Source organism: Oncorhynchus tshawytscha, linkage group LG31 (genome assembly GCF_018296145.1).
Source record: "Oncorhynchus tshawytscha isolate Ot180627B linkage group LG31, Otsh_v2.0, whole genome shotgun sequence".
In the NCBI taxonomy this organism is placed as follows: Eukaryota; Metazoa; Chordata; class Actinopteri; order Salmoniformes; family Salmonidae; genus Oncorhynchus; species Oncorhynchus tshawytscha.
In genome coordinates this window covers 24218633-24233160 of record NC_056459.1, presented here as the reverse complement: position 1 = coordinate 24233160, position 14528 = coordinate 24218633, and the positions used below count along the sequence as shown (strand labels likewise).

At 41.0% G+C, this 14528-nt stretch overlaps 2 protein-coding genes across 2 annotated transcripts; one reads left to right on the top strand and one right to left on the bottom strand.

Annotated features, from left to right (window-relative positions):
• The first annotated feature begins 5568 nt into the window (after positions 1-5568).
• LOC112229476 (homeobox protein Dlx5a) lies at positions 5569-8069 on the top strand. Its single transcript, XM_024395338.2, has 3 exons — positions 5569-6074; positions 6462-6646; positions 6899-8069. The coding sequence occupies exons 1-3, from the start codon at positions 5711-5713 to the stop codon at positions 7208-7210; spliced, it is 861 nt and encodes a 286-aa protein (XP_024251106.1). The 5' UTR covers positions 5569-5710; the 3' UTR covers positions 7211-8069.
• A 3555-nt stretch (positions 8070-11624) lies between these two features.
• Positions 11625-14071, bottom strand: LOC112229477 (homeobox protein Dlx6a). The gene is made up of 3 exons (XM_024395339.2): positions 13522-14071; positions 12662-12855; positions 11625-12356 (listed from the first exon to the last, which is right to left on the bottom strand). Exons 1-3 carry the CDS (start codon positions 13832-13834, stop codon positions 12114-12116), a joined length of 750 nt encoding a protein of 249 aa, XP_024251107.1. The 5' UTR covers positions 13835-14071; the 3' UTR covers positions 11625-12113.
• Positions 14072-14528: the final 457 nt, after the last annotated feature.

Here is a 14528-nt window from a genome sequence, read left to right as displayed (position 1 = left end):
AGTAGAAAGTTTGCAGCCATCCACTTCCTTATGTCTGAAACACATGCTTCTAGCGAGGGCAATTTTGGGGCTTCACCATGTTTCATTGAAATGTACAGCTGTGTGTCATCCGCATAGCAGTGAAAGTTAACGTTATGTTTTCGAATTACATCCCCAAGAGGTAAAATATATAGTGAAAACAATAGTGGTCCTAAAACGGAACCTTGAGGAACATCGAAATTTACAGTTTACAGTTGATTTGTCAGAGGACAAACCATTCACAGAGACAAACTGATAGATAAGATCTAAACCAGGCCAGAACTTGTCCGTGTAGACCAATTTGGGTTTCCAATCTCTCCAAAAGAATGTGGTGATCGATGGTATCAAAAGCAGCACTAAGGTCTAGGAGCACAAGGACAGATGCAGAGCCTTGGTCTGATGCTATTAAAAGGTAATTTACCACCTTCACAAGTGCAATCTCAGTGCTATGATGGGGTCTAAAACCAGACTGAAGCATTTCGTATACATTGTTTGTCTTCAGGAAGGCAGTGAGTTGCTGCGCAACAGCCTTTTCTAAAGTTTTTGAGAGGAATGGAAGATTCAATATAGGCCGATAGTTTTTTATATTTTCTGGGTCAAGGTTTGGCTTTTTCAAGAGATGCTTTATTACTGCCACTCGTGAGTTTGTTACACATCCGGTGGATAGAGAGCCGTTTATTATGTTCAACATAGGAAGGCCAAGCACAGGAAGCAGCTCTTTCAGTAGTTTAGTTGGAATAGGGTCCAGTATGCAGCTTGAAGGTTCAGAGGCCAAGTATTTGAATAAATTAACTTTTTGTGTATTAAAGGAGTCAACATTTTAAGTGTTTAGTCCCGTATTCCTAGCAAGCAATGACTACGTCAAGCTTGTGACTCTACAAACTCGTTGGATGCATTTGCAGTTGATTATGCTTTGGATTATGTTTTTCCCAATAGGAACAGAATAATGTCCTGTGCCAATTTGGTACCCGTTTTATTGTAAGTAAGAATAAACTCAGCAAAAAAAGAAACGTCCTCTTACTGTCATCTGCGTTTATTTTCAGAAAACTTAACATGTGTAAATATTTGTTAGAACATAGCAAGATTCAACAAATGAGACATAAACTGAACAAGTTCCACAGACATGTGACTAACAGAAAAAGTAACAGTCAGTATCTGGTGTGGCCACCAGCTGCATTAAGTACTGCAGTGCTTCTCCTCCTAATGGACTGCACCAGATTTGCCAGTTCTTGCAGTGAGATGTTACCCCACTCTTCCACCAAGGCACCTGCAAGTTCCCGGACATTTCTGGGGGGAATGGCCCTAGCCCTCACCCTCCAATCCAACAGGTCCGAGACTTGCTCAATGTGATTGAGATCCGGGCTCTACGCTGGCCATTGCAGGACACTGACTTTCCTGTCTTGCAGGAAATCACGCACAGAATGAGTAGTATGGCTGGTGGCATTGCCATGCTGGAGTGTCATGTCAGGATGAGCCTGCAGGAAGTATACCACATTAGGGAGGAGGATGTCGTCCCTGTAATGCACAGCGTTGAGATTATCTGCAATGACAACAATCTCAGTCCAATGATGCTGTGACTCACTGCCCCAGACCATGACGGACCCTCCACCTCCAAATCGATCCCACTCCAGAGTACAGGCCTCGGTGTAACGCTCATTCCTATGATGATAAATGCGAATCCGACCACCACCCCTGGTGAGACAAAACCGTGACTCATCAGTGAAGAGTACTTTTTCCAGTCCTGTCTGGTCCAGCGACGGTGGGTTTGTGACCATAGGCGATGTTGTTGCCGGTGATATCTGGTGAGGACCTGCCTTACAACAGCCCTACAAGCCCTCAGTCCAGCCTCTCTGAGCCTATTGCGGACAGTCTGAGCACTGATGGAGGGATTGTGTGTTGCTGGCAGTTGTTGTTGCCATCCTGTATCTGTCCCGCAGGTGTGATGTTCGGATGTACCGATCCGGTGCAATTGTTGTTACACGTGGTCTGCCACTGCGAGGACGATCAGCTGTCCATCCTGTCTCCCCGTAGCATTGTCTTAGGCGTCTCACAGTAAGGACATTGCAATTTATTGCCCTGGCCACATCGCAGTCCTCATGCCTCCTTGCAGCATGCCTAAGGCACGTTCACGCAGATGAGCAGGAAACCTGGGCATCTTTCTTTTGGTGTTTTTCAGAGTCAGTAGAAAGGCCTCTTTATTGTCCTAACTTTTCATAACTGTGACCTTAATTGCCTCCCGTCTGTAAGCTGTTAGTGTCTTAACGAACGTTCCACAGGTGGATGTTCATTTATTGTTTATGGTTCATTGAACAAGCATGGGAAACAGTGTTAAACCCATTACAATGAAGATCTGTGAAGTTATTTGGATTTTTACGAATTATCTTTGAATGGCAGGGTCCTGAAAAAGGGACATTTCTTTTTTTGCTGAGTTTAGAATATGTTTTTGAACACTTCTATACTGAACAAAATTGAAGTTTATATTAGGAAATCAGTCAATTTAAATAAATTAATAGGCCCTAAACTATGGATATTAAATGACTGGGCAGGGGTACAGCCATGGGTGGGCCTGGGAGGGGATAGCCCCACCCACTTCAAATCAAATCGGATTGTATTGGTCACATGCACATGTTTTGCTGATGTTATTGTGGGTGTAGCGAAATGCTTGTGTTTCTAGCTCCAATAGTGCAGTAATATCTAACAAGTAATATCTAACAATTTCACAACAATACACACAATACACACATCTAAAGTAAAGGAGTTGAATAAAGAGTATATGAATATTTTGACGAGCAATATCGGAGCAACATAGACTAAATTACAGTAGAATAGAATACAGTACATACATATGGGATGAGTAATGCAAAATATGTAAACATTATTAAAGTGACTAGCATTCCATTATAAAAGTGGCATGTGATTTCAAATCTATGTATATAGTGCAGCAGCCTCTAAGGTGCTAGTGATGGCTATTTAACAGTCTGATGGCATCTCGGTCTCAGCTTTGATGCACCTGTACTGACCTCACCTTCTGGATGATTGCGGAGTGAACAGGCAGTGGCTATGGTGGTTGTTGTCCCTGATGATCTTTTTGGCCTTCCTGTGACATTGGGACATTGGGTGCTGTAGGTGTCCTTGGGAGCCAGGCCCACCCACTGGGGAGCCAAGCCCAGTCAATCAGAATGAGTTTTTCCCTACAAAGGGCTTTATTACAGACAGAATTACTCCTCAGTTTCATCAGCTGCCCGGCTGTCTGGTCTCAGATGATCCCGCAGGTGAAGAAGCTTGATGTGGAGGTCCTGGGTTTGTGTGGTTACACTTGGTCTGCGGTTGTGAGGCCGTTTGGACATACTGCCAAATTCTCTAAAACAACGTTTGAGGTGGCTTATGGTAGAGAAATGAACATTCAAATCTCTGGCCTTAGCTCTGGTGGACATTTCTGCAGTCAACATGCTAATTTTACGCTCCCTCAAAACTTGAGACATCTGTGGCATTGTGTTGTGTTATGTAAATATATCACAAAAACTGCACATTTTAGAGTGACCTTTACGTTGATTGTCCCATCGAGCATAAGGTGCACTTTAACTATGCCACTGGTAATGATAATGCTGTTTAATCAGCTGCTCTGTACCATCACTCATTCATATATCCTTATGCCACACCTGTCAGGTGGATGGATTATCTTGGCAAAGAATAAATGCTAACTAACAGGAATGTAAACAAATTTGTGCACAAAAATTGAGATAAAGCTTTTTGTGCATTTGGAACATTTCTGGGATCTTTTATTTCAGCTCATGAAACATGGGACCAACACTTTACATATTGCATGTATATTTTAGTTCAGTATACATTAATGTGGATGCTACCATGATTATGGACAATCATGAATAATGATGAGTGAGAAGGTTACAGAGGCACAAAGATTATACACCCCCCTCCTCCAATTTTTATTTTATATTATTTTATTTTATTTAACTAGGCAAGTCAGTTAAGAACAAATTCTTATTTTCAATGACAGCCAAGGAACAGTGGGTTAACTGCCTGTTCAGGGGCAGAACGACAGATTTGTACCTTGTCAGCTCGGGGATTTGAACTTGCAACCTTTTGGTTACTAGTCCAACACTCTAACCACTAGTGGTTAATGATAATCTCCCCTGTTAGGTAATGGTGAAAAGTTTGCATGTTTTGTTGTAGCCTCTGAATGGCATCTCACTCATTAGGCCTATTCATTTTTCATGACATTATCAGGATTCATGTAGAAATGTTCAGAAGCATCTTTATTACAGACTTAAAAAGAAAATTACTCGTCATCATTCACCATTCAGTTAATATTGGGCAACATTTCTGAACGGTAAAACAGATATGTATGGAAATACCCTCAAATAAAGTTAACATTCGGTACTGTCGCCTCATATGAAACGTTTGATCTCAAATCCAAAATGCTGGATGGAGTTGGTCTACAATGAATAGACCTATAAACAATTAAAGAACTTCATTATTTTGGATTTGGCATTTTTTTGTCTTTATTGATTGATTACATACAGTCTGCAACAATAGCCTACTACGTTGAGTATCCGGCTACGAATGATGCCCGGTCCCCAAATATTTTCTTGGAATGTCTTGTCGCGTGTGGCTGACGCTAATTCCCCTGCGTCGCACCAAGTAATGATACGTTCCCTCATTCACCACCGAGCGGCGCCATTTTACTACAATACGCACGTTGTTCAGTTGCGTGCAACATCCACAGAGCTAAGTGAACATAGTGCTAAAATAAATAAATGTTGTCTGTTTCCGTTGTTTCAATGCATTTTCGGTGTGGTTAAACGTGGCCGTTGTTGAGGGACAAATAATCGAGTTTAATTAGGTAGTTTCCATAGATTTTCACCGTGGTAAGAGAAATGTGTGATATAGCCTAATAATACATTTTCTGCAGAAATGTTCATCTTTATGAGGATGAGGTAGACCTTGCTGTAACGTTAAAACTAACATAGACCTACAAATGAATGGGCGTATAGGCCTTTAGGCTGACAATATGGGGTAAAATCACACAAAAACACTTGTTTCTTCTTCATTTATGAATATGCAAGGAAAACACAGATCTAGTTTTATCTGTTCGTTGCATCACCTGCATTTTATGTTGTGGCAATCAAAACTGTTTAATTTCTGTCTCTGCATTAAGTCCAATCATGAGACATTTTAAGATAAATACTGTAGTAATTTCATTTTTTTGTTTCGTTTCTTGTCGAAAACGGAATTATTAATGGCAGGCAACACAACAGTCGTAATGTTTTAATGCTGAAGCTCATGATAGACATATATTCTTGTGGACGTTTTGGAAACTGCAATTTACCACCCTAAAATGTCAATCGATGACATGACACCCAGTTTAATTGCTCGTTTTGATTGATAGTAAAAACACAACAAAGTAGCCTGAGTCGTATATCGCCTATGGCAAACTGGTCGAGCGAGTTGGGGTGTATGCTGTCTGCGCGCCTTGGCCAATGGAACCAGATCCTCCCTGCAGTGCGTAAGAGCGCAATTTAGGATTTAACCAAGTCTTTGCTGAGGGGCTGGCAGAAGTTCGAGAGACCCCGTCGGTGTAAGCACATATCACACAATGCCAGTGTAGTCTTCAGTCAGTCTTCAGACGTCTCATTGGAGTTAGACTGCCACTTAACGTTGCTGCTTTCGAACTATGACTGGAGTATTCGACCGAAGGATTCCGAGTTTCAAACCTGCCGACTTCCAGAACCCTTTTCAGGTTTCCACCACAATGCACCACCCGTCTCAGGAATCCCCTACGCTACCCGAGTCTACGGCCACGGATTCTGGCTACTATAGCCCGGCTGGAGCAGTGCACCATGGCTATTGTTCGCCTAATTCCACCTCGTATGGGAAACCTCTCAACGCCTATCAATACCAGTACCACGGCGTAAACGGATCTGCGGGAAATTACCCTGCAAAAACATACCCAGACTACAGCGCATACACAGCCTCTGCTTACCACCAATATGCTGGAACTTATAGCAGAGTACAACCACAACCATTAAGTCCGCAAGGTAATTACACAATGTTTTATTGTATTTGTATTCGGCTATTATTATTATTGAATCAAATTTGTGTTGTGTTCGACCTCACACGATTTTTACATGCGTGTATTTCAAACTGGGGTAGGCTATTTTTCCATCATGGTAAAATTCTTTAAATCAAATTTGGTAAAGGGGCACAAAGTTTTCACCGAAGTTATTCTGTAAAAAGGACGTACTTTTCCTTTACCAGTTAGATTCTTTGCGAGACGCATTAGCTTCAATATCCGCCTATAAATCGACAGACGTCCTCTTGATTTGACCGCTCTGAAATAGATGCAATACCCAGGAAATATGACTGTGTTATGCAAATACTTTGTTAGTACACCACAGATAAAGCAATTGATTTCTTTCTTTCAGAAAAAGAAGTAGCAGAACCTGAAGTGAGGATGGTAAATGGAAAGCCCAAGAAAGTCAGAAAACCACGGACAATCTACTCCAGTTTTCAGCTAGCTGCCCTGCAGCGGAGATTTCAGAACACACAGTACCTCGCGCTGCCAGAGAGAGCAGAGCTCGCGGCTTCGTTGGGACTCACGCAAACGCAGGTAAATAGGTTACTTTTCTAAATGTCATTGAGTGTTCAGCTTCATTCTGTTTTAGTTTTTTAAATCAAAATTAGCAGTTCAAATTTGCATTGTGTTTACAATATACATGTAATGCGTAAAGTGTGCGTAATGAATTCTTTAACAATTATTGAAAGCTTAATTCATATGCATACTTTTGTATAATGGCATTTTGGGATGTTAATATGATGTTATTTATTAACTCACTTTGACATATTTCTCATCCATCCCCAGGTCAAAATCTGGTTCCAGAACAAAAGGTCGAAACTGAAGAAAATTATGAAGAATGGTGAGCTTCCACCGGAACACAGTCCGAGCTCCAGCGACCCTATGGCATGCAACTCTCCGCAGTCCCCCGCCGTCTGGGACACGCATGGCCCGTCCAGGCCTCACAGCCACCAGGCGCAGAACATCAACCCCGCGGCCTCCACCTTTTTGGAAAACTCCGCATCTTGGTACTCCACGGCTGGTGCCATGAATTCTCACCTCCAGGCCCCCAACTCGATACAGCACTCTTTGGTTCTTGGATCCGGGACGTTATACTGAAACCCAGTTCAACAAATATTTACATTGTATGGGACTCGTGTTTAAAATGTCCAGAGGAATATGCAATGTATTGATGACAGTCATAGAAGAACGTGTATAATGTGTAAATGTGTGCATGTAATTTATTGCATTTTGGAAGACAAATTAAACGTTTTAAACCGACAATGCAACCCAGAGACTTTTAATGACACCCTCCTGAATTATGACTTAGACAAAAACAATTGCTGATAGCCTACCCACAAGTCCTCCCTCATGATTAGGCTATTCGCACTGAAAATCAATGACACCGTAATATTACAAAATTTGCCCACATTCTGAGACACTTTAAATACATGTACAGATCAAACTCGAGATAAATTGCCTGGGCTGTCTGCGTGACATATTTGGTCAGTTGTGCACATTTGTGATTGACTTTAAATATTAATTTGGGGACAAAACTATCAACACGGAGATGGGTATACTGACCTTAAGCTATAGGCCTACAATTAGGCTATTTTTCATTTTCAACAAGTCGGAATTCTCAGAGGGAGTTACCTGCTGGTATGCCAAAAGGTTAGGCTAGATTTGTTTTGTGTCATGTTATGTAGATTTTCATGTTTAGTACTACAACCTGTTTTATGGTTATGCGCATATTACATGCCCAGAGTACATTATGTTTTGAGCGGATCCATAACGGACTAAAACAGAACCGTATCGAAGAGAGCGTCATAGTTTATGAGTGTTTATTGGTTTTGACATCCAGTTACATGTGGATGAATTGATTGCAGGTATAGGCCTATTGATGTTCCTCTGAAAGACAAATATTCAAGGCCTGGTATGCTGTTGTTACTACTTTATTAAACAGTCATAACAAAACATATTATTTAGTTTTTTCTTGTGGTCCGTGGTGATCGAGATGTAAACCAAACAAAATAATCAATAATTCACACGATTTAAATCAGATTATTGTAAAGATACAGACATTGTTGTTGATACTATTTTCTTGCAGGTTAATTCTAGTATACATGTATTATTATGCCTATTATTTAAATCATGTTAGCACATTTCAGACTCGTGTTTTGGAGTTGCATCTGGATTCCAACCTCCCCCAAAGAATATGGGTGTCCGTCTGGCAGACAGTCTGCAGCCGTGCTCTCTTTTTGTGCCCTAGAATTAGTTGCTTTGACTGGCAGAGAGGAGGCGAATGGGCGGTACGAAGATCTGAGACAATTTACATTCCTGTGGGGGCAAACCGGCTCCAGAGCTCTGCCACTCCCGGCCACAGCCCACCTCCGTCAGACCTTCCGGGTAAAATAAAATCTTCAACATTTGAACATATCATTAGCTACCAGCAGTAGGCCTCCTACAACGAGTGTTGCCACTGAATATCACTAAACAAACTATACTCCACTGAAGCGAAAATCAAGGCCTATGAATATGTTGTAATTGGGTTCTTGTTCCAGACTTTACATAAAACATGTTATCATTATGCATATATAAACGAATCAACCAAGAAACAATCAAACACACACACACACACACACACACACACACACACACACACACACACACACACACACACACACACACACACACACACACACACACACACACACACAGGGAGAGGACACGTTTACAACAAACTACATCTGGCCTGGAAACAAAATAATGTTGCGAAGCATCTGACCTAAGGATATCAATGCATAATTCACAACACACCAATGTTAACATGGTGTGCATGCAACTGAATGCCCGTCTCCTCTGATTTCCCATGGACCTGACTGTCCTGGCTGAATATAGCCGTAGCAAACAACTAATGCACTTGGGAATGTTCAGCTGAAATCATTGTGCAAAAAATAAAATGGTTTGCTGAACGCTAATCCGAAACCTCGACGTAGTGCACGTGGTCCCATAATTACAGTGCCAGTGCTCGAGAACTCTACGTTTGATTTTCATATTACTGTTTATGCCCCCTCCGCCCTCCGTCCCCACAACACACACACACACACACACACACACACACACACACACACACACACACACACACACACACACACACACACACACACACACACACACACACACAGACACGCCGAGACACGCACACGCACACGCACGCACACACGCACCATGCCATTATATCAAGAGCCCCGTTAAATTCCAACTGAACATGTTCCACTCCCCTACAAATCGAGTCTAAATAATGACAGTTAGCTTTACTGGACAGCTTCAACCGTAACACTCAAAAATAATTATACTCCAGGATTAGGCCTCCATTATCATAATCTGGACATTGACAATTATCTATAATTTGCAAAGATGCGCTTGCTTCTTGATTGCAGAATGCTTTTTTTCTAGCTCACCATCACTAAACAGTGACAGTAATAACAGCTAATTTTGCAGGCAATATATAAGAGGTACCGTGTTCAAGCACTTTCACACCTGGATATGCTTACTCAACCACGAGCACTAGAACCGTGTACTGTTGCAGACAGTGTTCCCATTCGAAGTCCAACCTTTTTGACCACTGCTAACACTATTGTAGGCTAAAGAATCATATGAAGGTAAGGCGGTTTTTTCTCTGTGAATCACTTGATGAAAGATTGTTGGATACTTTCGTTTTAGAATTTTTAAATACCGATTGCATTTGTTTTGTATAGCCTAGGCTAAAGGCTTTAACCTACCTTATTTTAGGTTATTTAGGTTATAAATAACCCATGTCTTACGCGCTAAATAAAACAACGAAAATTGATCAAATCTGAGAAGCATGCATTCAACACTAGCCCGTAAATATTGACTTTGACTTTCATTCTAGCCTATGTATTTGTCAGGCGTTCTTGATTGCAATTGATTATGAAATCTGAATTGGCAAAGGCTCTCTTTGCATATAGGCCTATGGAAATAACATTGTCTTGTTGTTATTTCCATAGGCCTATATGCAAAGAGAACCTTTGCCAATTCAGATTTCATAATCAATTGCAATGAAGAAGCCAAACTGATCAAATATGATCAGGTTATCCTGGAACATATATTGCATCAATCTATATCTTGGCCAGAAAACCACACAGGAGTGTTGTCATCTCCCTCCCTCCCTTACCCCCCTTCTAGCTCTAGTTCTGATTGTCTCATTGTGTCTTCTGTTCCCTCTGTCACTTCCAGCCGCTTTATATCTGAGCTCTATATTTTTGTTCATATATTAGGAATAAATTGAGTTACATAATATTAAACCTGTGCATTGTTTGAGCCTTTTCACAGTTCTGATGCATATTGACTCTTCCTATTGCAACGATGTTCAAAATAGCCTTTAAAATGCATGACAGATTTATGACGATATAAGCTTATTTATTGTAAAAGCTAGTGATTTGCGGGCAGTCCTTTGGGTGTGAAAATACTTTGGTAGAAGAAATTCCGCACACCACGCACTTTTCTGCTTTACGAGTTACTCTCGGTAAATATAGGAACTTTTTAAGTGAAAGGTTGTTTACGAGAGTTTGGGCAATAAATCAGACTATATATATATACATATTTGTAAATATAGGCATATAGATATGGTGGTGATAGGGCCTGTAGGTTTTAGTTAAGTGGGGCCCATGCAGGTAAACTGTGTGCCAGTGGGGCATCCACGATTTGACAGCTGCAGACACTTTCACATTCTTCTTTTCAACATTGTAATTTCAGATAATATCCCAAACGTTCACTGCTCTCAGCAATTTGTATATGAATAACCTAATAATTTCCCTCTTTTGTTCCGTCTGTGCTACCTCAAATCCAAATAAAGATGCCTTTTAGTATTAAAAGTGGTAGAAAATTACAGGTAATTATCTTTGACGGTAAAAACGTTGTAATCAGCGGGCTTGCATCAAAAATTACCCTAATTATGCCTGCATTTATGAGAATGGAAAAAAAGCCTCACTTGGATAAAACACATAAATTGTCCCAAATATCTCCTTCATATTGAACGGAACTGCAGCTGGATGCTTTGTTCAAGATCGATCCCGTGGAGCTTGGCATTTAGCGTCTTGCTTTAGGACAGGCAGAGAGGAGAAAAACATTTTGTCAATACTTCTAATAATTGAGGCAGAAAATCACAAGATTAACTGGACATGGAGCGACCATCTTTTGCGGGATAAATTGATAAAGCGGGAACAGGGTAAGTTCATTTCCTCAAGTGTTGTTTAATGTATTTGACTATAGGCTATTTTGTTCGTTTGCAGTGCATTGGACATTTATATTTTATGAAGAGGAAACATAGTGTTATGATGGATAGCCTGTAATATTTGAATGAAAAACCTATGGGACCTACATTTTAGAACGCCCATAGGACCTCGACAAGGAATCGCTCATCAGTCATGTATGATATATATCAATCATGTTATCTTTCAGTACAAAACACGAAACTTTGTTTTAACTCAAGGTTTACTCCATTTATGAAAGACAAAACATAAAAAGTGTATGTACAACTAAAATTGATGAATATATATACAGAGAGAATGCTTTGTTTTGCATGTTCGAGAAAAACACTCAGTCAAAGTGAAGTTTAGATTTCAACAATATAAGATGGCATAATGTTCAACCCGCAAGTGTAGTCCATTCCGTGCCCAAGTGTTGGGCTAAATGTCAGTGATAGCCTATATTTGGTATATTGACAGTCAGATGTTGACATGAATGAAAGCATAACAAAGGCAATCCCACTGAACAGTCATTGGTAAGTTAATACGGTTAGTTCCTTTATCGTGTGTCATATCACAGAGACTTTGTCCCCAAGTAGCCTTCACAAGCAGCCGACCCTTTCGCCAAGGAATCTCTCTGTTCGATCGGGACAACACTTTTGTCTCGAGGCTGATGGAAATCAATTGTGCAGGTAAAACTATGAAGGTTCGAAAGTCTCGAGTCAGGCCTCGGGCCTCCCCGCCCTTTGCGCAGTCTATCTCTGCATTGTCTCTTGATGTGGGGAGGAGTACCAGTGAGAATAACCCGGCATGTAGCCGTTGGCCGCCATGTTTACTCCTTTGCTGGACGCTGAAACGTCCCATATGGGAGGAATTGCTGGAGAGCGGGGAGACAGGCCGATGGAACTAGGCATAGTAGGGTCGCTCTCGTGCGGGTTGCCACCTGCCTTCAGCAGCTTCTTGAACTTTGACCTTTTATTCTGGAACCATATCTTTACCTGCACGAGATAACAGGAAGGCAACGGAAGACCAGATAACAGATAATGTTACAATCATTAATATATGTATTCATTGACATGTTAATAAATAGGCTTATAGACCAATATAAATGTTTAATATTATTACAACATCTACAAGATATTATTACAATGCAACACAACACCCAGAGCAATTGTTGGTTAGTAATAATAATAATACATGCTAATAATATGCCTAATAATACGAGTAATACATGATAATAAATGGCTAATTATAATACCATAATGTATACCCTTCTGTATAATCATTCCTGTGTTGAAAATACCTGTGTCTGTGTTAGTCCGAGAGAAGCAGCCAGCTCAGCGCGTTCTGGCAGGGCGAGGTATTGTGTTTGCTGAAAACGATGATTTAAAGCTTGAAGCTGCAAACTAGAATAAATCGTCCGAGGTTTGCGAATCTTCTTGCCTTTCCCGTTGAAACGAATTTCTCCGTTTTCAATGACTGTTGTTTTTTGCTGCTCTGCAACAAAAAAGGGCAATGTTAGTCCACTACATAACACCAAAAATATTAAACAACAAATTGTTAAGAATCCCCAAATCATGTTTTTTTAATTTCGTAGACTATAATAGTTTCCAATTGAAATGGCTAAATAGGCCTATATAATAAGGAAAATATGATACATTTAGTTATATTAAATCCAGACCACTCATACATATTCACATGTCACATTTGCTCAATCTGATTGTAATCATCCTTGAATCCTCTGTCATATTTAGGATATTGCTCATAATGACATGTCAATTAAATGCTAATTACAACTTTCAAAGCAAGTAGACCGCCTAATTCCAAGAATAATTCGTGAGGATTCCTCTTTTGTCATTAAACCCCGTGCAAAGCATGGCCATAGAATGGAATCTGGGGGAGTGTTCTAAAGCAAGAGACACCATGAAATAAACATCGATGTAGAAGAAAAAAACGAGTCAACAGATAACATGTAATTCAGACACAATTTCAAAATTAATTCGAAATTCAATGATCTGCTGGACGTTTATTTGGCTTTATCTCGTTCTTGACCGATTTGATAAGAAATAAATAAGCATTCGCATTTTTATCGCTGTTCATGAAAACGACGTACAGCATATTTCGCTACGGTACTCCTACGTGAGTAGGAGGAAAGCGTCTTACCTGTGCCGTCTAACCTTGCCTGGCCGCCAGATGTGTTATTGTGGTAGGACGGCAGGTACGGGCTGTGGTGGGGGTGGCTCACGTAGGAGTACGGTAGCGACCTGTTGTAGGAATTGGTGCCGGAGTACGAAGAGTTATCGTGCTGATGGTGAGCTGGGTGCGACCCGGAATGGAGACAGTGCAGCGGGTAGTGGCTGGCGGCCATCGACGGAGAGCTCTGTTGTGAGTGAGACTGCTGACCAAACTCCATGAAAGCTGACTTTGACGAGTCTTGAGCCTCCAGACCGTCAGCCATCGTAGTCATGGTCATCATCAAATTTCCTACCTTGAGAGCACTCACCCCCTCTCTCAAGTCCAAATGGGTTTTCTCGCTGTGTTGTTGTCTCTCTCTCCTCAACGGACAGATATTGTCCCATTAACACCTGAATTTCTCAGTTTCTTCGATTTTTTTCCTCCTCTGATTTTCTCGCTCGGTATGGCGCAAAGTGGGCATAAGTTAAGGCAGAGATTTAAGGTGGATTCTGTTAAAATTGAGTCCTTGCTTCCAGACTTGATGCAGACACTACAAGTAAAATGGTTTGTCTCCAAAGGGCAGCGCCTTCCGATTGGTCATTCAACCCAACGTCATCAGTTGTGTGCTTCACGGAGACTTCAGCGCAAGTTAACCCACCTTACCAACTCCCACCGCAGCCACAACTAGGATAGCCTAATTCCTACAGACAATAGTCAAACGCAAGAAGCTTGTATAATAATTATAGAAGCCCTTTGGAATAGTCAATTTGTTTAAGGATTAATACTCAACCCAAAATTACGCACAGCCCACGGTTTGATTTAGCCTAACGAACGAATATAATTTTGAACACACCATATCACCACCCTGGAAATATACTGACACAATTTCCATACTGTCGTAATGATTAGGTTATTCAAAGAAAATGACATGCAACAAATCAACAAGATGACAACAACAATGCAGTCCTATTGCAGGAAGAGTGGATGTCGTGGTT

What these genes read in the sequence shown, in the direction of transcription:
- LOC112229476 (XM_024395338.2), top strand. Translation starts at nt 5,711, where the DNA reads ATGACTGGAGTATTCGACCGAAGGATTCCGAGTTTCAAACCTGCCGAC. An exon ending in ACAACCATTAAGTCCGCAAG is followed by an intron (nt 6,075 to 6,461) that starts GTAATTACACAA and finishes TCTTTCTTTCAG; the next exon opens with AAAAAGAAGTAGCAGAACCT. An exon ending in TGGGACTCACGCAAACGCAG is followed by an intron (nt 6,647 to 6,898) that starts GTAAATAGGTTA and finishes ATCCATCCCCAG; the next exon opens with GTCAAAATCTGGTTCCAGAA.
- LOC112229477 (XM_024395339.2), bottom strand. Translation starts at nt 13,834, where the DNA reads ATGATGACCATGACTACGATGGCTGACGGTCTGGAGGCTCAAGACTCG. An exon ending in GGCAAGGTTAGACGGCACAG is followed by an intron (nt 12,856 to 13,521) that starts GTAAGACGCTTT and finishes TTTTTGTTGCAG; the next exon opens with AGCAGCAAAAAACAACAGTC. An exon ending in TCGGACTAACACAGACACAG is followed by an intron (nt 12,357 to 12,661) that starts GTATTTTCAACA and finishes TATCTCGTGCAG; the next exon opens with GTAAAGATATGGTTCCAGAA.